Source organism: Barbus barbus (genome assembly GCF_936440315.1).
Source record: "Barbus barbus genome assembly, chromosome: 29".
Taxonomy (NCBI): Eukaryota; Metazoa; Chordata; class Actinopteri; order Cypriniformes; family Cyprinidae; genus Barbus; species Barbus barbus.
The window spans coordinates 15,860,782-15,885,460 of record NC_136757.1 but is presented as its reverse complement, the minus strand read 5'-3'; the positions used below and the strand labels follow the sequence as shown (position 1 = coordinate 15,885,460).

Below are 24,679 nucleotides of genomic sequence, written 5' to 3'. Positions count from 1 at the left end.
TAAAACATATTATTAGACTATTTTCCAAGGCTGCATGATGTATTAAACCCATTAATAAATCATAATTAAGCATAATTGTGAATTCACAAACGCTATGATATAATTAAATAATTCTATGCGATACAGTTCTAACACAGTATATGCGCTTTATTTCCATGCGTGTAGGTTAAGTTCGTGCGTCTCACAGCGGCTCCGAGTGTTCACGGTAGTTACACAGGAACTTATCATTTACATGTGTAGCGTCTCAAACTCCATCTCTGTATGTTGTTGTGAGTTTGGTTTATTATAACGTTCATCTGGGAACGCATCGTGTGCCATTTCATCAGATTTGTAAGGTAAATAAATAAATTTATAAATCTACACAAACACAGGAGAATACATTGCGATTTCAAAATAAAAGCTCAAACCTTCAGTCTGAGTTTACACGTTTGATGTCCACATATTCATTTAATTACAGTGGCTATGGCATTTCTGTCCAGTTTTACAGTTTTATCTTTACCAAATTCTGTTTTCCATTATTTTCCATTAAATTGTAATAATCAAAAGCATCTCCAATTAATTGATTTTATATTAAAAACGGTTGTTTTTTTGTTTTGTTTTCAGAAATACTGCACATTTACATTTTTCACCTAAATAAATTCTGGTAAATAATATTTCTTTAAAAATTGTTGTTTGATTATAATTTTATTATTATTAGACTAGAACACGTGGATATGTTGTCTGTCTTACACTATAATACTGAACTTTGATTTCAGTGATTTGGACTATGAGATATGACTTGCTTCTTGCACTCTATGTTGCACTTTACTTTTGCTTTAAAAAAAATGAAATTTCATAGAAATTTGGATTTCATTTGGTTTAATAAAATATTCTTTAATAATATATTCTTAAGTAAAATTGTAGATTTTTTTTTTGCGGGAAATTAATCGTTTAGATTAATCGATAAATTAGTCGATAGATTAATCGAAATTAAAATAGTCGTTAGTGGCAGCCCTAATTAATTTCTTTCTTTTTTTTCCAAAATATATAGCTTACTGACCCTGAGTCTTTAAATGGTGGTGTATTTGTTAAATAACAGGCATTATGAACAGCCATCTGTCATTTTTGGACCCCTTAAAGGTGATTTAAGAACTGATTCACTCTTGCCATGTTTTACTTTGCAATTATAATCAGCTGGCTGTACATCACTTATCAAATTAGATCTACATTTTTGCCATAAGTTCTTTTAATTTGGTTAGTCTGAAATCTTTGTGCGAGTCTCTACGGTCTACATTATAATTGTCCAATTCAATGTCTGGAGTCTGATTCTGTAGTAAGACTAAATCTGATAGTACTCTGACACTCTGGTGATTCTCTCTTGTCAGGAATGGCCGGTGCAGGTCAGAGTGGAAGTTCACCATTAGTCAGTCATCAGCTCAGGTGGTGGGAGTATTGAAGATCCAGGTAAGACCTGAAAGATTAGCATAGTGGGGATGAGAAAAAACATTGGGATGGTAAAATGTTACATAATTCGGTTTGCTACAGGTACATTATTATGAGGATGGTAATGTGCAACTGGTGAGCCATAAAGAGGTGGAGGAGTCCATTGCAGTGACTGTGAGTTAAAAAAAGAGAGATATTCACATAAGTATTAACCAAAGCTAAGATTTCAACAAAGTAAATTCCTGCCCTTTTCTCACTAGAATGAAACCCAGACTGCCAAGGCGTTTGTAAAAATCATTAAAAATGCTGAAAATGATTACCAGGTAGAAATTTTAATTAAGATTAATATTAAATATTTTATATGATTGGTGCATCCCTAATTTTAATGATCAGAATTCAGTTTAACATTTGCGCTGTTTAAATGTTTCCCTCCAGACAGCCATCAGCGAGAACTACCAGACAATGTCAGATACCACCTTCAAAGCTCTCCGCAGACAGCTGCCCGTCACTCGCACCAAGATCGACTGGAACAAGATCCTCAGCTACAAGATTGGCAAAGAGATGCAAAACGCTTAGAAACCGACCCGGTTCCTCTTCTTTCTGTTCAAGTGCGGAGCCGGCACTCAGAACACCATATGCCGTTCGCTCAGCATGAAGAAGTCTCCCAAAAATGAAAATTAAAAAAGTCAAAAAAACATTTTCTGTTTAAAAGAGGATGTGATTCCATTCAACCTTCTGTCATTAATAGACTTGGATGGGTCTCAGCTGTGGATGAGTTTCAAATGAGAACTTGGAGGGAAGCGTGGATATAAATTATCGGCAATTGTCGCTTTTCTGTCATTTACCCACTCGCAAGTCATTCAAAGAGTTTGTATTGTTTTGATTTTTGTGAACTGTGACAGCTGCAATGCTTGTGCAAACAGATTTTGTGTTTTAAAACGGTGGATAATTAATGCCTTGCTCACTGTATCTCCAAACCCCAGTCAGACGACAATCCCACCTTCCTCCTCCTCCGCCTACTGACAACCTGGAGAGATGAGATTTCCTGCTGTCCTGTCCTCAACTGTCCAGGCTGTAACAGTGAATGCATGAAGTCAGAGGAGGAGAGGGGAATGGGCTTTGTGTCTGGGTTTGGAGTGACCATCTGTCTTAACTGCTCTCACCGTATCTTTCTCTGACTCAGTCTGCTAAACTAAAATGGTTTAGTAACGCAAAAAGACAGAATAAATAAATCCATGAATAATCCTCTTTGGTGGCTAAGGCACTCAAATTATGTCTTGATTTTTATATTTATACACCAGATGAATTTTCTGCACTTATAGAGGTGCAGACTGTCTGTTATAGGTACTTGTAATGCATTTAGGGTATCCACAGTTTGCAACAAATCCACAACCCACACAGTAAATCGGAGTCTCTCTTGTCCAGAGTACTGAGGGCTCCGTCAGTGTTGCAGTTGCATGTTTCTGCCACCCTGCTTTCACGTTAACCTTGTTTGTCTTGACTGTTCCATCAAAGATCCTCTGTAAAATACACCCATCCTGTAAGACTGGCATATTCTATCTCATAACCTTTATTTTTTCAGATTTTAAATCATGCAAATGTAACGTCTGCTCACAGTAAATGGCACCAAAATGGCTAAATGGTTATTTCTGAGCCTTTATTGTGTAAACTGTTGTGTTTGTGTCTGATATCTTTACTCCTATATGTTTTTAGGGTGACGACTACAGTCAGAATGCATAGGAAAAAAAGCAAACTTAAAAAAACCTTTATTAGTTTAGGGGATAAAATACAGTTGGTCATAAATTTCTTCAACACTGCTGACGTGTAAAAATAAAAAAAATTTCCAAGTGTCAGTTCAGGTCTATTTATGCTCAAAAAACAAACATTTCAGTAGTAAAATACTAAACTGCTACTTAAAAAAAAAAGTTTCAGTACAGTAGGAGGAATGGTGAGGTATTTAAAAACAGAAACAATAAATGACCGTAGAGCAGCTGAAACCTATGTAGGAAAGGACAGATACATGCACCACTTTTACTCATAAAAACCCAACATATTGTTCTCTCATAAGTGTATTCATGTGAGCTATACCTTAATGCCAGCAAGATTTTTACACAAACACAAAATCATGTCTATTTTTATACTAAAAAGTTAAAACGTCAAAAAGACTTCAAGGAGGACACAGGTAAGAAAACAGTCCCAGGGTAAAGTAATCATTAAATGATGACATTACTCTCATGTGCTTTTGCCATGGTTGTGAATCATGTAAACTGGTGCTATAGGTTCTACCTAATATTTAATGAAAATTTTAAAGATAAGACTACAGCATAAACATAAAGATCAGTGATGGAGTAATACATCCAGGCATGGTTATTAGACCCAGTCTTACATTCTCAGAACATAACATTTTGACTTGATTGCAAATGTTGACTATCATGTCACATGAGAAGAATTTCATTTTTAATCTTCATTTTCAGAGAAGGTATTCTGGTTTGGCTGTTGTGTAATGCTGCCCAACCACCAGATGGCAGCTTCCTGAGCAGCGCTTGAGATTGACACTAGAGGACAATGTAGTCATGGTGCAATACAGTAGGACACAGTAGGTTTTCCATGACTGTTTCATATCAGTTCATATCTCCAGTAGTTAATTTCTAAATAGATTTAGTAAATTAACAGCAACTCCACATCATATTATATTACTGCTTGTAAGAAAACAAATAATTTCTATATTTGCCATAAACATAATATAAATGTCACATTTGTCAGACACAGATAAAGACAACATTAGTAGCCTAAGACTGACCGATTGGTTGAAGACTTGGCTAATCACTATTTGCTTAGCATAGTTTTTACTTTATATACTAACATTTTTTATCTATGCAGGTCATCAGGAATGGACTAATAGTAACATTTTAGGATAAATAAAAATATTTTTGTATAAAAATAAAACAAAAGACATTCAAATAGTATTTAAATAAATTCAATCTTACATGAGTAGTATTTAAGAGGCTGACTGTGTGTGTTCCTTTCAAACTTTTCACACAGTTAGGATGGGTTGGGCTCAGGCTAAGGTTTGTTCTGGGATACCAAAGTTTTTCAGTGAGGCATCACCTCTGTGTGCATTTAAGTTGGCTGCACACTAGAAGATTTTAAGGCCGATTTTCTCCCCCGAACGATTAGGAGGGTTGGGCGGTGGTTTGGGGCTTGGGGCTGTGCGTGGCCTGATTCAAGACTTGTCGCAAACTATTTTTTTGTCCAAAAAACCTTCTATTGTGTGGTGTCATTACGATTATTTAACTGTTCTTGTTGCGAGACAGAATGATTATAAGGCTCAAAATCGGTTAAAACAGTCTTCGTGTCTGTGGTCTTCCGTGGTTTCAAAATTGGTTAAGATTTGAAAATCGTCTAGTGACTGCATCGGAGATGTCCAATCATGCACCTGGATGACCACCTTAGTTTAGCTCAAACACACCCGCCTGGATGTTTCTAGTAATCCTGAAGACTTTGATTAGCTGGTTAAGGAGTGTTTAATCAGGGTTAGAGCTAAACTCTGCAGGTAGGTGACCCTCCAAAAACAGGGTTGGACAACCTTGGAGAAAAAGAACAAGGTACACTAGAGCAGAGGTAACCAACAGTTTCTAGAGAGCTACCTTCCTGCAGAGCTCAGTTCCAACACAACCTGCCTTTAATCTTCAAGTAATCCTGAAAACCTTGGCTAGCTGGTTCAGGGTTGTTTGACAAAATTCTGCAGAAAGGAAGTTCTCCAGAAGAAGGGTTGCCTACCCTTTCAGACCAGTGGTTTTCAGTTCTGGAGTATTGTATCGCTACAGATTCTGAATGTCTTTCTTTACCACATTAGCTCATTTGTAAAGGTTCCAAGACCTGAACTGTTTCACATAAGGAGACAACAAAAACGAGGTACTCAAAAGGATTTTTCTCCCAAGAATGAAAATTCTGTCTGCATTTACTCACCCTCATGTTGTTCCAAACCTTTAAGACTTTGAGTAATCATCAAAACATAAATTAAGATACTATTAATTGAGAGATATCTGTCCATCCATTGAAAGTCCAGGAAAGCAAAAAGATCCAAAAAAGGTCATAAAGGCATAAGGGTGAGTAAAGAATTTTAATTTTTTGGATGAACTATCCATTTAAGGACAAGAATTAACAACTATGACAAGACAATGTAGGTGAAAATAAAAAAAGAAGGAAACCCTTGAAGTTCTGAGAGAGTGCTTTAGATGCAACTGGAGGAAATATACTGGAGAAGGCTAAGAACAGGCTGTGAACTCTAGGCTGGTTAACTAGATGACGACACGACCAAGTCAAGCTCTTTAGCATCTTCCTGACCACTGGTGAGACCACAGCTCCCAGAGAGCTCAGGGAAGTGGCTGGCCCTGCCAGAAGGAACCGGTGAGCTGGGAGACTGGTTGACCCCCTGCTTTTTAGGAGGAACAGGGGGTGGATGAATCTTCTCCGCCCTAGGAATTATTGGTGAGCGGATCCCTGGTGAAAGAACCCCTGGACTCTTCCCTGTCGGCGAGGAGGCTGCGGCCAGGTTGCGGTAATCAGTGCCAAAAGGTGAGCTGTTGGACGGAGGGAGTTTACTTGTTGCTTGTTGGCTTGTGAACCGTGACAGCACCTGAGTGACAGTGTTGCGAGCAATCTGCTTTGCAGTAGAATTGTCTGGAGTAGTAGGAGCAGTCGCAGTGGGAGAGAGGTCTCGAGGCGAGTGGACAATGGATGCTCCGTGTTGGTGCTCTACCTCAGCTTGCTGCTGAAACTTGTGGCGTGCTGCTTGGAATCGCTGGTTGATGCTGGCCTGGTAAGAGGATGGATAGGTCGGACTAGAGCAGCCTATAGAGGCCAGACGCTTTGTCAGTACTGGGGAAGAGCAAGGAGATGAGCTAAGGGAGGACGAGGCGGGACTGCTGGGGGAGAGACACTGCAAGGCTCCACTTCCTCCAGGGAGCACTATCCCATTGTCCACCGAACCCACTTCCTTGCACCGCTCGTCTACTGGAGACTCTGGTTCTCTGGGAGTGTGGTGGCCATTTAGATTGGGTTGCGGAGATGATTTAGATGCAATGCTTTTGCCATCGACTTCTGTTTGACTAAGAGGAGGCGTGATCCCTGTGGTTGCTTTCTGTGGAGTTTTTACCTTTTCTTCATTGTCCTTTTCCAGTCCTGCCTTTTCTCTTTCTTTAATTTCATCCAACTCTTTCTTTAGACTATTGAACTTCTCCAAAAGCTCCTGATATCGTTTTTCTTCCTTCAGTAGTTTCCCTCTCATCTGCTCGCGCTCTGTATCCAATTCCGCCAGCTTTCTCTCAGCTCTCGCCTCTATCTGTTGAGCATGAGCGCGTTCACTCTCCATCTCCCCCTTTAGGGTTTTGATGGTACTGCTCTCCTGTTCCAACTGGCGGCTGAGATCTGCAACCCGCTGGCTCTCCTCCTCTGCCCGTGCTGTAGCCTTCTGACATTCTTTCGCCAGTGTCGAAGATAACTGTTGCTGCTGCGCTAAATCCTCCTCAGCTTGATTCGACAGGACTGACTGCTCACGTTCTAAACGCTCGATTTGAGCCCTCTCAAACTCCAGCTGTGAAGAAGAAAAGCAAGATATGTCACTTTAAAAATTCGAAGATATTAGTAAAGTCAGAGGGAATAACACTACGCAGACAATTTCGAAGATGAACTATACAACTGTTCTTAAAAATATCGTGTTTACTTGCTTCTTCCTGGCTCAAACAATACTTATGAATATCTTCAAGATTTAAGGACCCTATGAGCTACAGAATGTGTGAGAGCCATGGTCAAGCATCCAAAAAAATGAGTGTGTGAAAGCGTGTGTGTCTGTGTGTAAGAGAAACTCAGGGCAGGGCAGGAAGGGCCTTTTAAATAATAATGCAGTCTGTACTTTGACCTTAGTATCACCTTATCCTAATCCCATAAAAACAAAAAAACACAATGGAATATCTTTGTGCACATACAGAGGCGGATGGACTTTATGCACCACAGTCCATAAAAACAATGGAGACTTTCCTCTGTAGAAAAGGCATCTGTGGCAACAGTTACACAACAAAGCCACACCAAATCTGCTGGGGCAGGGTGCTGTGATTGCTTTTATTTTGCAGTTTATGTTGTATTTATAATGCCACAGTTTGTGCATATGTATATATGTTTTGGTGGCGTTGCCAGGTTACCTGTTGCAGAAGTCTGTCTCGTTCCTTCTCCAGCATGGCAGTGATGTCATCACCCACAGCATTGTCTTGAGCACGCCGTCGTTTCTCTTCTTCTAAATCAGCTATAACCTACAGGCATACACACATTCAAACATCAGGTCAAGAAAGATGACTAATTATGACTGCACCACCTAATAAACAGTGGGAATATATTATTTAATATGAGTTAATGATGTTTGATTCACATTAAATGAGTCACATTATTCTTCTTATGTTTATGAGTATAATTATCATAGTTGCAAACAAAATAGAGTGTTTGGTCAGAAGATCAAACATTATTATTCAGAGATCTGCACCCTTTCAAAATAAGACTCACCCAATGTACATAACAGAGAGAATAGTTGTATTTAATTTTCTAGTAATCTTTCATACAATGTTTATGAAATAAATCAACTTTTTTTTTCTTTCAAAGAAGTGAATGAAACAGTTCCATAAGCATACATACGTATTTTCAATACATGTACTCAAGCTCTGTTCCAAAACCTTGTGAGCTAGTCTACTGTCTATATAAGCAACGACCTTCTAACCCAGCATCCAAAGTGACATTAATAGCACTCCTCACAAGTTTTAACACCTACAGCTGTTTAGCATTACCACACTCCTAAAAATGTGAACCTGGACCACAAAACCAGTCATAAGAAGCACGGGTATATTTGTAGAATTATCTGTTTCTTGTATGCCAAAATTCATTAGGATATTAAATCAAGATCATGTTCCATGAAGATATTTCGTAAATAGCCTACCACAAACATATAAAACGTAATTTTTGATTATTAATATGCATTGCTCAGAACTTCATTTGTACAACTTTAAAGAAGATTTTCTCAATATTTTGATTTTATTGCACCTACAGATTCCAGATTTTCAAATACTTGTATATCGGCCAAATATTGTCCTATCCTAACAAACCATACATCAATGGAACGCTTATTTATTCAGCTTTCAGATTATGTAAATTAAATAGTTTCAATTAAAAAAAATTGACCCTTATGACTGGTTTTGTGGTCCAGGGTCACAAATAAAAGTACTAACACGGAATAGCGAAGCCATAGAAGAACCATTTTTGGTTCCCCAAAGAACCATTTTAGTGAACCGTTCTTAAAAGAACCATTTTCTTGGTGTTTAGAATATTTTCAAAATCTACACATCCTTTTTTCACTATAAAGAACCTTTTGTGGAATGGAAAGATTTCATTGATTTTAAAGGTTGTTCATGGAACCACAGGTACCAATAAAGAACCTTTATTTTGAAAAGTACAGCCTTCACATAGGAGTCTAAAAATACAGCCTAGGTAGCTCAGATCTCAGTCTTTGTCTCTTACCCGTCTGTGTCTCCTCTCTGCAGCAGCGAGCTGTTTCATCATTTTCTCCTTCATGTTGGTGCAGTGGGCCATCACTAGCTTCAACACGCCCAGCGGGTTCAGACACACGGGACTCTGCCCTCCGTCATCCTGAGCCTGCGACAGCTCGCTGTCTCTCAGCAGTGCTATGAAGGGGTCACGGAGGTTGTAATGTCCATATCGCTCTTGTACAAATGCATCTCTCTGTTGTGCCTACAAAATGTCAAAGGTAGACAGGAAAATATATAAATAAGTAACTGGTTTCTGTTGTGATTACACAGCAAGTTCACAGAATGACTGATTAATACATAACATTATGTTTGCATATGGGCCATGTGTTTTTATGAGAGACATAAAGAGAAAGCAGGATTTCTAAACACATTGTGATGCAATTACAGCTGGTCACTATCAGATCTATTTTCACAAAACATAATCACAGCCCTGACCCCTCCTTTGCGGGCAGGTGTTAAACCTCCCCTGGGCTGAAGGGATGGAGAGGGGGGCTCACACCACAAAAGGCCCAGCTGTAGGGGGTGTTGTTCACGACTCATTGTGCATGTGTGCGCTTGTGTGAGGGCTGAAACAGGGGGCAGTGTGACTAATTTAGGAGGGATGGGGTGGTCTTACTAAACAGATCAGCAGATGGGAGGCACACACACACTCACACACACTAAATTCAGGACTGGATTAGACATGTGGTTTATGTTCTGGGTGACACACATGCTGCATCCTGCAGTACTCCTCTGCTTTTTTCATGCTGTTCCTCCGTCCGCTGCATTCTTCTGTTTCAAATCATACCAGATTCAAAAGAGTCAATTGCCCTCCTCAAAAAAAAAAAAAAAAAAAAACTGTAAAAATACTACTACTATTAGTTAACATTTAAATTCCATAGTATTGTGTAAACATCTGTAAACATATATATATATATATATATATATATACACATATATATGAGACTTGCTATAAAAATTATCTTTATTTACATACAGAAGCAGCGGCAGATCTTCTATTTTTACATACATTTGAGTAAAAGGGGTTATCAAAACAGTATTGTAAGACAGGGACTTGGTTCTATCTATCGGATGTTGAATGAATGGAGGCAGATTTGACAGCAAGCTAGCTTAAAGGGATAGTTCACTCAGTCATTAATTCGGTTCGAAACCTGTAAGAGATTTTTAGAAATTAAGATATTTTTGATGAAATCTGAGAGCTTTCTAACTCTGCATAGACATCAAGGGAACTACCATTTAAGGCCCAGAAAGGTGGTAAGGACAAAGATAAAATAGTCCATGTGGCATAAATTTTATGTGATTCTTTGTGCGCAAGAAAACAGGGTCTATGAAATGTCAGGAAGCTCTCAGATTTCATCAAAAATATCTTAATTTGTGTTCCGAAGATGATCAAAGGACTTACAGGTTTGGAACGACGTGAAGGTGAGTAATTAATGACAAAATTTAAATTTTTGGATGAACTATCCATTATTCACAGTAAGTTAACAACAGCATCTATTTAGAAAATAGATAAGGTGAATATTAATTCAGTGCCAGCTTTTACTTTATAGGATCATATAATGATGGCAAAGGTCATCTAAATATAAAAATAGATGGAATGACAATTAAATGCACATTTACAAACTAATATGACAAATTGGTCAATTCCGATAAATAAAAAATGTCTAATATCCAATATGATACTGTGAATTACAGGCAAAGAATTATGAACTCATCAGGCTAACGTGTATATGATGCATACACATTTGGAATTTTCATGAGCACGCCTTTGTGTCCTCCTTAAACACACCAACGCAAACAAAAACGTACACTTTTATCTGCTTGATCACAATGCATGTGGGAAAGAAAATAATATTTAACCAACCAGACTTCAAGAGATCTCAACTTCTGCCGTTTGCTGGTTATTATCTGTGATCATTCAAGACTTAAAGTCTTTTAATAACACAGAGAATCGCAGAGGGTGTGGTGTGTACTGGGTGTGAACATCGGCATATTGATCAGCACAATGCAGCAGATGTAACCACAACAACCATTTAAATCCAGGCTGTTAACACTAACATACATTTTCTGTTTCTCAGTCTCTCTTTATCAAGCAGAAATTCATATTGTACTTGTGTCTATGATGAAGCAGTCTGAGTGTGTTAAGTGTGTCTGAAACCACCAGGCTGGATAGTTTATTTGTTTAACTTCAGAATTAAGCAGTGTTGCATACTACTCAACATCATTATAGAAAATTACAGTTCATTTCCAGCCCTAGAGGCTTTAATCTGTGGCCCTGCTGGCCTCTGAGTGACCTTATCCAGAGATCAGAGAGAGACACAACTGAGGGAAACCGATGAGACAGCGGCAAGACAAACATCACTATTACTACTGCTCACACCACGGGTTATATATTTGATCTAATACACTAATTATTTGATTTTTGGCTGTAACACCCTACACAATTTGTGCTACAGACATAAATGCTATGATATGAAGAATGATTCACTTTGGCAAAAAGAGTAAAGAACCACCTGGAAAACTTAAGCAAATGCAAAGCACTGTTCTAGCAACCAATATTTAGATTTATACTACAGTCCAAAAGTTCAGGGTCATAAAGATTTTATTTTTATGAAAGAAATTAGTACATTTTTCAGCAAGGATACATTAAATTAATCAAAAGTGGCAATACAACATTTATACCAACATTTATGACATGAAACTCTAGATGGCTCAAGCTGATGGGTCGTTAACGAAACTGATGATACTCACAGCATTAAACTACTTGGCACAAGCTGATTGGTTCATGTTACATACACAGCCAATGAGCTTACTGCTTTACATTTAAATGGCAGGTTAGCATTCACTAGAGCAGTATGCAGCACACTTTCAGAGATCCTCTAAAACCCTCCACCAGTATAGATCTGCTATGGGTTATTATATGCTATTTGTGCAGCAGCAGTATGTCTTAAATACTGACAGCACTGTAGTTCCTGTACTTGCTTAGCAGCAGCAGCAATAATCTACAACAACAACTGCTTTCTCCACTGCTAATAATAAGAGCGTTTCTAGATAACCAAATCTGTATATCAAATGAATACATCTGCTAAAAAAAATGAATGAATACATCTGCTAAATGAACATCTACTAAATGAATAAATGTAAATATATCAGAATGATTTCGAGTAATGACTGCTGAAAATTCAGCTTTTTCCATCACAGGAATAAACTACATTTTAAATAATTGAAAAATGATATTTTAAATTGTAGTAATACTTTATAATATCTGTTTTTACTGTATTTTGATCAAATAAATCAAATATTTTTTTTATTTTTTTACACATCTAATATTTAACATAATAACATAATAGCTCTACATTTCAGTACGTACTGAACTGTAATTAACTATCATGTTATAGGCTGTTACTGTAAGTATGGCAACTGTGCCAGTAATGTACCATACATGCACAGTGAAATCTTTTATAGTGCAGAGAAAGCAGAAAAATTAGTATGTTCAAACTAAACATCTTGAGACTGACAGGGCTAAATCTAGTTGCTGGATTTCTGGTGGGAAAGACAGTTGCTAGTGTCTGTAGTGCTGTCTGTCCCGGTAGACTGTTATTGTTTGTGTGGGTGTGTGTTAATTAATTAATTAATTTTATTATTTACACGCAGGGGCTTATGGGTATTCCCGCACAGTGGGACCTAAGCGCAGCTTGATTCAGTTGTTTTAGTTTTTATGGTAATTTATTGACTAAATATATTTTACTCTGTGTTGTTGTGAGATTAGTAATATACATGCAGGACAGAGCAGGAAGTTCTTTGTGCTGTTGCTGTTTTTAATCAAGCTCTTGCTGATCTGAGGCGCTTACCGTCAGAGACAGAGAGGAATCAGGAGACTTCCTGGAAGGAAATTCCCACAGAAGGAATTCTACATCCCTCTAATCAACCCTCAAACACACACTCCAGGCAGTTCAGAAGAGCGAGGAACCCCATTGGTTTTCTATGTGTGTGGAAATGAGTCACATTTATAAGGTAAAACGTGGGCTAGACATCCTCCCTATTAGGATAATACAAACAAACTGGCTTGTTTAGTCTGTTTGGACTGTGATTTTAACATGGAATTCCCGATTCATGAAATTCCCCTTTCAGAGACCTATGAACAGACCTGATCTTCCTTTATAAGGCTTAGATAATGAAACAGCAAGTGAGTGAGTCATATTAACGGCTGGTTTCCCGTTTTAACCACCAGCCCTCGGGATACTGGCTCCTCCATTACATCAGAATGAGCCATGGGAAAATAACTCGAAAGGAGGAGCAAAAAGCGCTGCAGTTGATCTGGAGGCTTCCAAAGCATCAACGTGACATACAGGAGATTCTGAGGGCACTGAAGTGACACACACATACATATACTTACACACACACACACACACACACACATATTGGTTTTTGTGGTTTATGGGGACTCTCCATAGGCGTAATGGTTTTTATACTGAACAAACTGTGTGTGCTATTGCCCTACACCAACCCTACACCTAAACGTAGCCCTCACAGGAGACTTTGTGCATTTTTAGATTTAAAAAAAACCCCACCATTTAGTATGTTTTTTAAGCCTTTTGAATTACGGGGACATAGGCAGTGTCCTCATAAACCACCTTCATATTGTAAGACCTCTGTCATACCCATGTCATTATACAAATTTGTGTCCTCATAAACCACCTTCATATTGTAATACCTCTGTCATACCCATGTCATTATACAAATTTGTGTCCTCATAAACCACATAAACATGCACACACACACACACACATACGCAACACAACATTCATGATCAAAGACTCAAGCCCAAAGGGCCTCTCAAGGTTCCCTCTGTGAATAAAGCCCTTACTGCCCAGGAAGAAAATCAAATGAAGCCTTTAAAGACACTGACACACACACACACACACACACACACACACACACACACACACTTAGTATCTTGCCAAGGGCTGAGCAGTAAAAGAGGCACACTATAGGCACACTTACACAGTAAGGCTTTGTTCAGACAGGAAGCAAAAATCTGATTTCATAAATCCGCCTGAAATCTGTAGACCGCAAACAACAGAAAAAAATAAAATAAAATTTGTTTGAAATCTGATAGTAATCAGGATATTTTCACTATTGAATAGTAAATGTGTCAATTAGTCAGTAGTTTTGGACAGGTAAATAAGGCTGATGCACCAGACACTGCTGACAATATCCATGCAAGTAGTAGTGAATTTACACTATTGTTAAAAAAGACAGAAAGAGAGAAATTAATACTTTTATTTATCAAGAATGCTTACAATTAATCAAAAGTGGCAGACAAACCTTTAACATTGTTACAAAAGATGTCTATTTTATTGAATGCTGTTCTTCAGAATGTTCTATTTATCAAAAAAAAAAAAATAAAAAAAAAAAAATATATATATATATATGTATTAAGCGGCACAATTGTATATCATATTATAAATATATAGCATATTAAAAGGATTTCTGAAGGACACTGAAGACTCAAGTTATGGCTGCTGAAAATCCATTACAGGAATAAATTTGCATGAAACACTAACTTGGCTATTGTCTGACTAAACGGTTTCAGACAGAACTGTAAGCGGATCATTTGTGAAATGACCTTAAGACTGAATTTGGAAACCAAATCAGATGTGTGCACAATGTGAACAAAGCCTATTCACGTACAAGATGTTGACTGAACAAGTCACTGTAAGAAGTACAGATGTGTCTGTAAAAGAAACTATGTATTGTGAATACACTAATCTATAAGCAAATGTAACTTTCACTTTCAGATGAATGTAACTTTTCAGTGTTGTTTGTCCACAAACTAATTTCATATTCCAGCGCAAAGAGTCAGCAGTTGATCAGCAGGTCACAGTGAGACACCAGAGCAGCTTTAGTGGCTGAGCCCCTCATCTCATGTTTCCATCTTTCCCACACACACACCCCTGAGCTCATGTGAAGCTGCTGTTCTCTGTTATTAATGCCGTGTTAACTCTTTAACTACAGCATCAGACAGAATAATTACAGGCCTAATAAAACACACACACACTATATATATATATCCAGAGGGAACACTGTGGGCTTCTGTTATGTGTCAGTATGAGTACACTCAAAAATGAACTACATTTGTTCTAGTTTTGAGCAGTAAAGACTCAATTGAGCACAGCTGATTTAATTTGTGTGCTTATCAAAGCATAAAATGAAATGGAAGATGGAGAATTAAGAGAGTAATGATAAAGAAAGCTGTAGGGCAGGGCTCTTTGCTAACACTTGTTTAAGTGTTAAGGAGTATTAACTTTTTCCAAAATAACATTTTTACAGTAATTCTTTAGTTAATATATTATAAATAAGATATATTGATAATATTTTTGATTACTTTCATTATCCATTAGAAACATTTGACAGCTGAAAATGAACATATAAGAAATTACTACCTAAAATCTTTGTATGTAGAATGTATATGTTGTCATGTAGAAATTTACAAGAGGATGAAGATTATTATCATAAATATTATTTATGTTTTATGATGCACTTAATGTTTGAAAGGAAGACATTGAGAAGTGTGCACTAATCAGTCAGCAAATAAATGAATCAAATTATGGCACAGTTCATGAATATTCAATTATTTGGGAACTTCTGCATGATCTAATTAATATTCATGCATATCTTAATGCCATTTTTTAGGAAATATATCCCTTTAATTGATACATGGTCTGAAAGTTTTGCGCGAGAGGTAGGATTGCAATGGGATAGAAAATACAGTATTGATGTATAAAAACTAGGGATGCACGATATGAAAAATTTTAACCGATACGATAACCGATAATTAAATACGAATAAAATGCGCATGGTGCTTTTACAAGCTATTTAAGCAAAGGAAAGTGAGAAAACTCAAGCGAAGTAGAAAACAAACAACTGCTTGACGCCGAATTGCCACTAATTTAAAAGTGAAAATAAAACGCGCACAGAGCTTACAAGCTATTTAAAACCGAAGGAAAGCGAGGAAAAGAGAGAAGACTCAATCGACGTCCACCCCCCACCCCCCATCCACCGAGGTGATAACGGTAAGATGTTGACACACGTCGATTAACCAGTGGGAAAATTTCCTCACTGTCACAACCCTACTTGATGCCTTTTTTCCTCCTTTCGGAATCCTTGCTGAACACGTGTTGGAAATAGCAATGGCATTGTCCTCCTCTGCCACCGAGAAAAACTTCCAGACCGGCGAAGACATGTTCGCAACTGATGACGTAATGAGCACAGCACATGCTGAGAGTCACTGCAGTTTAAACCTGCAATCACTTGCACTCGGAAAGAAGATGAATCTCAGATAAATCAGACTGATTGATTGATTTACCAGCAAGCATACTTTATCGGATCTAGTTATCGGATTTAATTTATTTATCGGAGTAATAAAAATGACGTAATTTTCTCTCATATCGGTCGATAATTTATTTACCGGTCCCTACAAAAAATGGATTGTGTGTATGTGTGTATTACAGAAATAGCACTGCCTGCCATTGTTCTGCTGTCTGCCTCTTTCCTGACTACTCCCGGCACACTTCCTGTGGTTCCTGACCACTAGTACACACCAAACACTGATGACATACTGCCTGTTACATAACACAAATCTACACACATACAGATCTGAGGTTGTACAGTAAAAATACAACATCTGAAATCTCACAACTGCTCAAAATTCACATTTATTAATGCTGAAATATGTCATTTTTTCTCCTAACTCAGCTTAATATGCAGACAAAACTACAAGTAAGCCTACAACTAGTCTGTAGGTTGTTTTCCCAAAACACTTGTTGTTCTATAACAGCTCGCTCTCAAATAGCCCAGTACAGCAACATTAATGCAGAGTTTTTGGTTTGTAGGCAGGGTAAGTGCTAAGGAAACTTGTTTGGCCACAAGCTTTGGCAACATGCCAAAACATGCTAAACCAAGCTAGAAACATGTTAAAACATGTTAACAATGTGCTAAACTGTGTTAACAATACCAAATACAAAAATGTGCTATCAACATGCAAAAGTGAATTAAACAACACTAAGCAGCATGTTAATACATTTTTGCATTGAACAGACACTTTTATCCAAAAGAGGAACAAAAGTAATTAGTCAAAGAGCTAACAATAATAGTCATATGCAATGCCAGGTTTATAAGACAACTGGCTAGAGAAGACAACATGCCTTACATTATGCTAGCATCACTCAGCAATGTTAATAATGTTAACAATAATGGTTAACAATAAACTGAGAACTTTTAGTGGTTTCTTAAACAGGATTTTAATGTGGTTTTATAGGGTCTGATGAGTGTCTGACATTGCCTGTTGTGGTTTCGTAGGGGTCTACTGTGGGGATCTAAGGTCTAATGTGGTTTGAAGTTGTGTAATATTGCATGTATTACATGTATAAAGTTTTAAAGTATAAAGTTTTTACTAAAATCTTTTTTACTTGTTCTCTGTTGGTTTCTTAGGGGTCTACTAAATCTAAATCTACTAATATGATCTAATGTGGTTTGAAGTTGTGTAATATTGCAAGAATTGCATTCATAAAGTTTTCATTGACTTTTTGTCTGTCAATCTTAATGCATTTAAAAGCATTTTAAACATTAATTTTTCATATTTTTTTCTTGCCAAACTTTACTTTAGTTATTCTTGACACAGTTCAGCTATAAATGCATGCATGTGTGTGTTTCTGCTCTTACCCTGAGTGTGTGTATGACTACATCTTGTGCTTCCAGTTCTCCTTCCAAAATACTGAGCAGCATCAGAAGTTCAGTTTTACTGAGAGTCTCCGCATTCATCCTGCTGCCCTGTAACAAACAAACAAATGAATTCAGAATCTGGGTCCTGAAGCGAAACTGCTGATTTACAGGTCTGGCAATATAAGTCAATGTTTTAGCAGGTCATGCACTGTATAACTGAACCAAGACCAATGTAACAGGATCATACCACACACACACAGATCAATTTCTCTGGCCTAGAAACTCTTGATCTGAAACGACATTTGAGTGAGTCGGGCATTCATGAACATTAAAACATACACAGTAGTGTTTGGCATCTCTGCATTGTGGTCTGGTTCTCTGTCAGACCACATAAATGCAGGAAGCTATTAGCATATCAGCACAGAGGTCTCCAGTGAACGAGTTCAACTGCTGTACTGTAACGGATTCCCTCAGTCTAGTCACACACACACACACACAGACACATTCAGTGTGTTTGAATGCTCTTGTGAGTAATTTCTCTGTTTACTGCAAGTGACAGACAGATCTGAATTCAGCTACAGTGTAATGGACGGTTTTTCCTTAACCATTAAGGTTTGGCTTTCTGTGTCTGGGTTCATATTTCCATTTATGTTGGACTGTATGTGAGCAGAAGGACAGAGGAAAACCTGCCAAACACCCAAACACAATCTGTGTGACCACTGATTTATAAAATATTAGTGTGAATTATGATCATTCTGTATAATTATTCCCTTGGCCCACAGCTGAACATCACTGTCTGATTGAATGACTCACGTTCTAAGGGTGTAGAATAATTTTCATAATTGGATAATTGAATAAGTTTCAGTTTTGATGACCACATTGCAGCTGCATATAATTTTGCCATGTTGTTTGTTTCCGGACAATATACCTAATTGGTTGCATAAGGAAGCAGTTCTATACACCAGAGTATTTTAGGTATAATTGATGACAAACAGAAAATTAATTCATATCTCAGGTGTAACATCCACTACATTTCATGTTGTGGCTTTATTAGCATTAATATTCAGAATCATTACCAGTTATTCCTTACATAGTCCCATTCAAAAGTTTGGGGTCTGTATGATTTTTTAAATGTTAAAGTTTAATGTGAATTTATTTGATCAAAAATACAGCAAAAACAGTGATGCTGTGAAATGCTAATACAATTTAAAATAACTGTTTTCTATTTTAATTATTAATATTTTAAAATACAATTTATTCCTCTAATAGCAAAGTTGAACTTTCAGCATCATTACTCCAGTCTTCAGTGTCACATGATCCTTCAGAAATTATTCGACATGCTGATTTGTTGAAAACAGTTGTGTTGCTTAGTATTTCTGTGGAAACCATGATCATTTTTTTTCAGGACTCTTTGATGAATATAAATTTTAAAAGAACAGCATTTATTTTAAATATAATTTTTTCATAACTTTACAATAGTCTTAATTGTCACTTTTGATCAATTGCTGATTTGTTCTCTTAATTTCTGAAAATCTTATTGACCTCAAACTTTTGAATGGTAGTGTACATAAAATAATGTAGAATATGATATATTAGGAGGGATTGCTTACTGATGTGCATAAATCATACATCTAATTTATTTCATATAGCTTTAAAACCTCTCACAATAACTTTTTCAATCAATCCTAGAATCAAAAACCTAGATAAGGGTGGCTTTCTTAGGTGTTTTTTCCCTAAGACAATTTAATGAGATCACTTCCTGAAATGATTCAAACTGGTTACACGTCAGTGTGTTACTAGGATGACAAATATGCAATAATCTTTTTCCTTCTATTGAATAGAAAGTTACACAGCTTGACCAGACTTAATTTAATCTCAGGGCAATGATGTCATCCAGACATTACTAACACACTGCGGATGGGGGCTGTTTGTAGAGCCAGAATATGTGTGTCTGTTTGTATGTGTGTGTGTTAAAACTGGAATTCACTTTTATAACTCACACAGCATTACCACTGGAGTTTGTGATCCAATCGGAGTGTGTTTGTGTGTATGTGTCTGCTTACACACAGATTTGATAGGCTATACACCTAATTTAAAACACATTACTGGTGTCCATCTTGAGACAATACAAAGGCAATGATATATTTTAAGATCAGTCAGTGCAAGTTTCTTTCAGTTGAAACAGCTCATACTTACATTTTAGTCTGGGACTAGGCTTAAGCCTTGTCTATGAAACTGGGGGCTTATCTTTTAAGTTTGTGTGTGTAGGGTTGGTTAACCCATTATTTACATCCACTCAATCTATATAGGAAACAGACTGCATTATTATTCCCGTATGAATCTTCATCTGCAGCATCCGGTAAAAACACTATCCATGCAGATCACAAATGCATCCTTCCTGCCTTCATTTCCTCTCAAGAGGACCTATAAAAGCCACACACAGCCATACACACTTATATTGTTAGTGTGTGAGAGTTGGACAAACACAGGTAAAAGAGAGAATTGAAACACTGAAGCTAACAAGCTTCCAACAACAATCTTGAAAGTATTTTAAATAAAATATGGTTTTCACTGTTTGGATTAGGAAATATTGTCTACCATAATTTTGTGTTATCAAAATGCCAAAACTGCTGATCACTGGCTGTCACGTCAGTTGGATTTTTGCTTGTTTATTTTTTAAAACAATTGTATATCAGGTCAGGAATGGATCCAATCGGTTCCTTGCCACTGTCGCCTTTGGTTTGCTTAGTTGGGGACATTTAATTTCTGGCAAAACTGTCAGCTTGATTGCAGAGCCACTATTTAAACTGAGCTGAACGATGATCACTGAATCAACAATGAACTGACTTTAACTGAAAAATTGACTGTTTGTTATTAATGTCCTCTTGCATTATTGACACACTGTTTTCCAGTTTAACACTGTAAAGCTGCTTTGACATCTATTGTTTCAAGCGCTACATAAATTAAAGTGACTTGACTTGGCTTGTTGTTTTTTCATTGGATATGTCTTATCTCAACTAGCCAGGACTCCCATTGGTGCCCACTCAAAATGTAAAAAGAGCATGACGCCCCTGACTGTGGCTGTAATGTGTAGGTCAGAAGGGAAAAATCTGTTTTTCTGCCTAAAGAATCCGTCTAAGAAACCTCCTACACCAGGCTGTAAATAACAATTACACAAATACCACATTTGACCAAGAACTGTTTTCCAGAAAAAAGAAAAAGGAAACATAACTTTAAACTACACATAGCAGTCAAAGGAGAGAGGACTCATTTCGTAGAATCTTCATTGCAGCAGCCAAGACCTGAGAGAATGAAAGCAGACTTAAATTTAAGCCATTACTTTATTTACGAGAACCAGATCAGTCTGATGTGTGAACAAACCATTTAGACCATCGCGTTAACAAAATCTGAAAAAAATTGGCACACAACAACGATGAGCCACAGACTGACCTTGTTTCAGTTGCACATTAAGTACACCGATCCTGATGATGAGAAATCAGTAACAGCTGCAGTGAGAAACAAGGCTATTTAACAGTATAATGTTTCACTACTTTACATAATAAAGAGAATAATAAGGCTATGAATGTGCGAGACAGTGTGTGTGTGTGTGTGAGAGATATTATAGAGAAAGAGTTACTGGCTCTGTTGCCAGTTTGCTGCTCCCAAAACCAAATGCACACCAAGATTTTTGAAACCAATAAATCTCTTGTATCACTAAAACATTCATATACAAATTGTGAAGTGACAAATAAGGTCTCCTGACAGACAACTGATATGAATTTCGTATCATTTAAGAGGTCATTCAACCTGATCATTCAGTCATTCAATGTGATCACATTTATCATTCCTCAGCGAAATGTCAAGTTTGAAATCCATTCACATCAATAGAAATTTCAAGTAAAATTTCCCTGCACTGATTTCGGAATGGGTTCAGGTTGGTTGCGTGAATTATACGCTGAACAACAGAAAGCTGCTTTGTTTGAAAGTGACTTCTGTGTGAGCTGTTCTTAATGTTTTTCTACACTATTGACAATGGACAATAGCCTTAATGTGATAGCACCTTAAAAGATTCATAAAGGGTACATTAACGACAACAAAAGTGTAATCAAAGTGATCAATATGCGATTCAAAGCATATGTCATATTAAAGCTATATGTGAGGTACAGAGTGAAATTCAAGCCATTACTTTATACTTCTCAAGAACAAGATCAGACTGATTCGTAAACTAATTATTTGGACCAGTTATGTAAACTAGTTTAATTGATTCACTGAAAAGATCAGACTTAAAAGTATGGACCATTTTCAAGAAGAAAAGAAGACTCTAACACATCTTTAAAATTCCTCCTTATGTGTTGAACAGAAGAAAAAAAGTCATACAGTTTTGGAATGACTGATTATGAGTAAATAATGACGACTAGCCTATTATTTTGCTTGAACTTCCTTTACAGCATCTGCTTATGTAAGAACAGACCTTTCTCTTCCCTCATCTCACTGAAAACTCACTAAACCTCAGACTTAACCCAAAGCTGCTGAGGGCAATCCGTAAAAGAAACATCAGACCACAGCATAATGTCAGCTTGCTCAATGAATCATTAGCAGTAATGAGAGAGCGGGACATGTGTCAGATGGGTGTGCGGTTCACGGCACCGCTCTGATGCACATTAAACCTGCACAAGCCCAATAAAACCATTATCTGGCAACAAAACACAATCTTCACACAGCCACAGAGAGAGTGAGAGCGGGAAAAAGAGAAACACTATAAGGATTACACAGACTGAAAGGAATTCCAGGAATTCACACCCCCCACACACACATTAATCAAATATTAACAGAAAGAGACTCCAGACGAGACTGTAATGCATACTAATTCATCTCGACTATATTAACAGCTGATCCAGCATCTGCTTCTCCCTGTCACTGACACATCTTATTAACGATTTGCAAATTCAAGATTCTGAAGCAGTTTTCAGATCATAGACAACACAATATAACCATGTAGAATGATTTTACAATGGGAGCTATTGTATAACACTTGCATAAAAGCAGAATGCAGTGATATGACATATTATAGTAAGCTAAACCCGTTAACCCAGCTCAAATGAGATCAATACCCTGTATCCTAATCTCTAAACTCAACCCTTTCCCCAGGGTAAAGAGTCAAGCTGGACTAAAGCGCCGTGCTTTTTTACTGAGCAAAGCTTCCTCATTGCTGCCGATTTGTGGTTCTGACGTAAATTCGTATAGAGTGGGACTCAAACAAACCACCCAGTGGTTAGGTGACAAACCATGACTTCAGACTTCTGCTGTCATTGACATTATTGCTAAAAAGATTATTCCAGCACTTTCTCATTTGCCCGCAATGTTTGTTGTTCAAAGCACTTACAGTTACTTACAGTTTTTACTTACAGTTACTGAAGACCAAAATCCTCAATTGGCGACGTTATATGTACTAAATTCTCTAACTGAAGGAAAACTGGCCATTAACTGGATACAGTAGACCTACAGGAAAATCTGCAATATGAAGCAAGCTCTTCTTTGGTGTAATTACGTCCTGACCCGAGAGAATGTCTTCAACCCAGCTCTCAAGTGACTGATTCTGACATGCCAGTCAAAACAGATCATTTCACTGAATACAGGCTAGACCACATTTTTGCTCTTCATCCACTGACAAACACTCACATGTCTGCTCTTTAAAAATCACTGCTTGTTTGATTCAAATAAACACATCAACTGAGCAATTCAATTCAGATTAACATTTTAACAAATGTGTCCAAATCTCTGGCAAATGTATTCGATAGCTACTACACAATAATCCATTATGAACATAAAAGTGTTTGCAGATTCTTAAGCACTTGCACAAAAAATGCTACAAAACAAAAACAGAATAAAGTTAAGGATCAAGGATAAACACTATCAAAAAAACAATGTGTCAAATATTTTTACCTATATGAGCTAGTTAAACTCATAGTAGGTGACGAGGATGGGAAGAGGATGAGGATTGGTACTTTGTACAGATATTATGTACTGTATGTGCAAGTTAATTTTTTCATAAATATCGGGTGTTAGTACACACACAGATATAAGTGTAAAGTTAATCTATATTTTAATTCACAAAGGATCTGAGGACACAGGTACAGTAAATAGAAAACAAATGAAATAATCACTTGTAATTTTCATCTCTTGTTAATTTTCCAAGTGAAATATTGATGTTTTAGGAACTAATGGCAGGCGAAGATTTGTCCCATGTTTTAAGAATCAGTGCATGATTAATATTTTATAAGCTGCGTGATTAACAATAAGAGCCATAAACTATCATAAGATATCAGGTTTCCTGTTGGACACAAAGCTGTCCTTTCAGTGTTTAAAAAAAAAATCACCCTAAACATATGGAACATTTCACATACTGCTAAACAGGCAATCAGTGCACTTCTCAAATATGTGACATCAGCCCGGAACAAACAGAAACAGGGACAAAAGACTATTTGTAACACTGTGTTATATAGCATTTAGTGGACACACTATAAAGATCATACAACTAGTTATCTAGTTGTATCTAAATCCATAAAAACAAGTCTAGTAAGGCTGTATTAATTGTGCATGAGTATGAAAGAATACATTGTGGCTAAGAAATCAATGTTTATCATATTTAAAACGATGTGCACATGTCATAATAATAGCGAGATAATGAACTGGAAATCTATCCTGGGATCTGAGATTCACTCTTCCACTCCAGCACGCTCTCCAGATCACATTCACACCCTCTATCATTTCCAAAAAGAAGTTATAATTCCATGACGTGTTAATTTTATTACCTTCATATGTGTTTTTGTTCGCTCATCAGTCCTCGCGGTCAGATTTATCCCAGTTTACGGAGTTATTTCTCACTTTCTCTGCGGCGGGCAGTGCTACTGTCCCGGCCGACAATATGGGGACCGCTGCCACTG

At 37.1% G+C, this 24,679-nt stretch overlaps 2 protein-coding genes across 3 annotated transcripts in view; one reads left to right on the top strand and one right to left on the bottom strand.

The window, feature by feature from the left end:
* Nucleotides 1-4,048, top strand: part of LOC306849624 (F-actin-capping protein subunit alpha-2-like) — a 10,018-nt gene extending 5,970 nt beyond the window's left edge. The window contains exons 7-10 of the mRNA XM_079384794.1: nucleotides 1,365-1,443; nucleotides 1,525-1,596; nucleotides 1,683-1,745; nucleotides 1,858-4,048. Of these exons, the coding sequence (XP_079240920.1) occupies nucleotides 1,365-1,443; nucleotides 1,525-1,596; nucleotides 1,683-1,745; nucleotides 1,858-1,998 (355 nt within the window). The 3' untranslated portion in view covers nucleotides 1,999-4,048. The remainder of the gene's footprint in view (nucleotides 1-1,364; nucleotides 1,444-1,524; nucleotides 1,597-1,682; nucleotides 1,746-1,857) is intronic.
* On the bottom strand, nucleotides 3,172-24,679 carry LOC306849622 (CTTNBP2 N-terminal-like protein). 2 transcript variants are annotated; one of them, XM_079384791.1, is made up of 5 exons: nucleotides 24,548-24,679; nucleotides 17,736-17,843; nucleotides 8,983-9,213; nucleotides 7,623-7,730; nucleotides 3,172-7,018 (listed from the first exon to the last, which is right to left on the bottom strand). In XM_079384791.1, the coding sequence occupies exons 1-5, from the start codon at nucleotides 24,551-24,553 to the stop codon at nucleotides 5,720-5,722; spliced, it is 1,752 nt and encodes a 583-aa protein (XP_079240917.1). In that variant the 5' UTR covers nucleotides 24,554-24,679; the 3' UTR covers nucleotides 3,172-5,719. The 2 variants fall into 2 exon arrangements, with proteins under 2 accessions (XP_079240917.1, XP_079240918.1); XM_079384792.1 differs by lacking the exon at nucleotides 24,548-24,679 and adding an exon at nucleotides 23,142-23,367.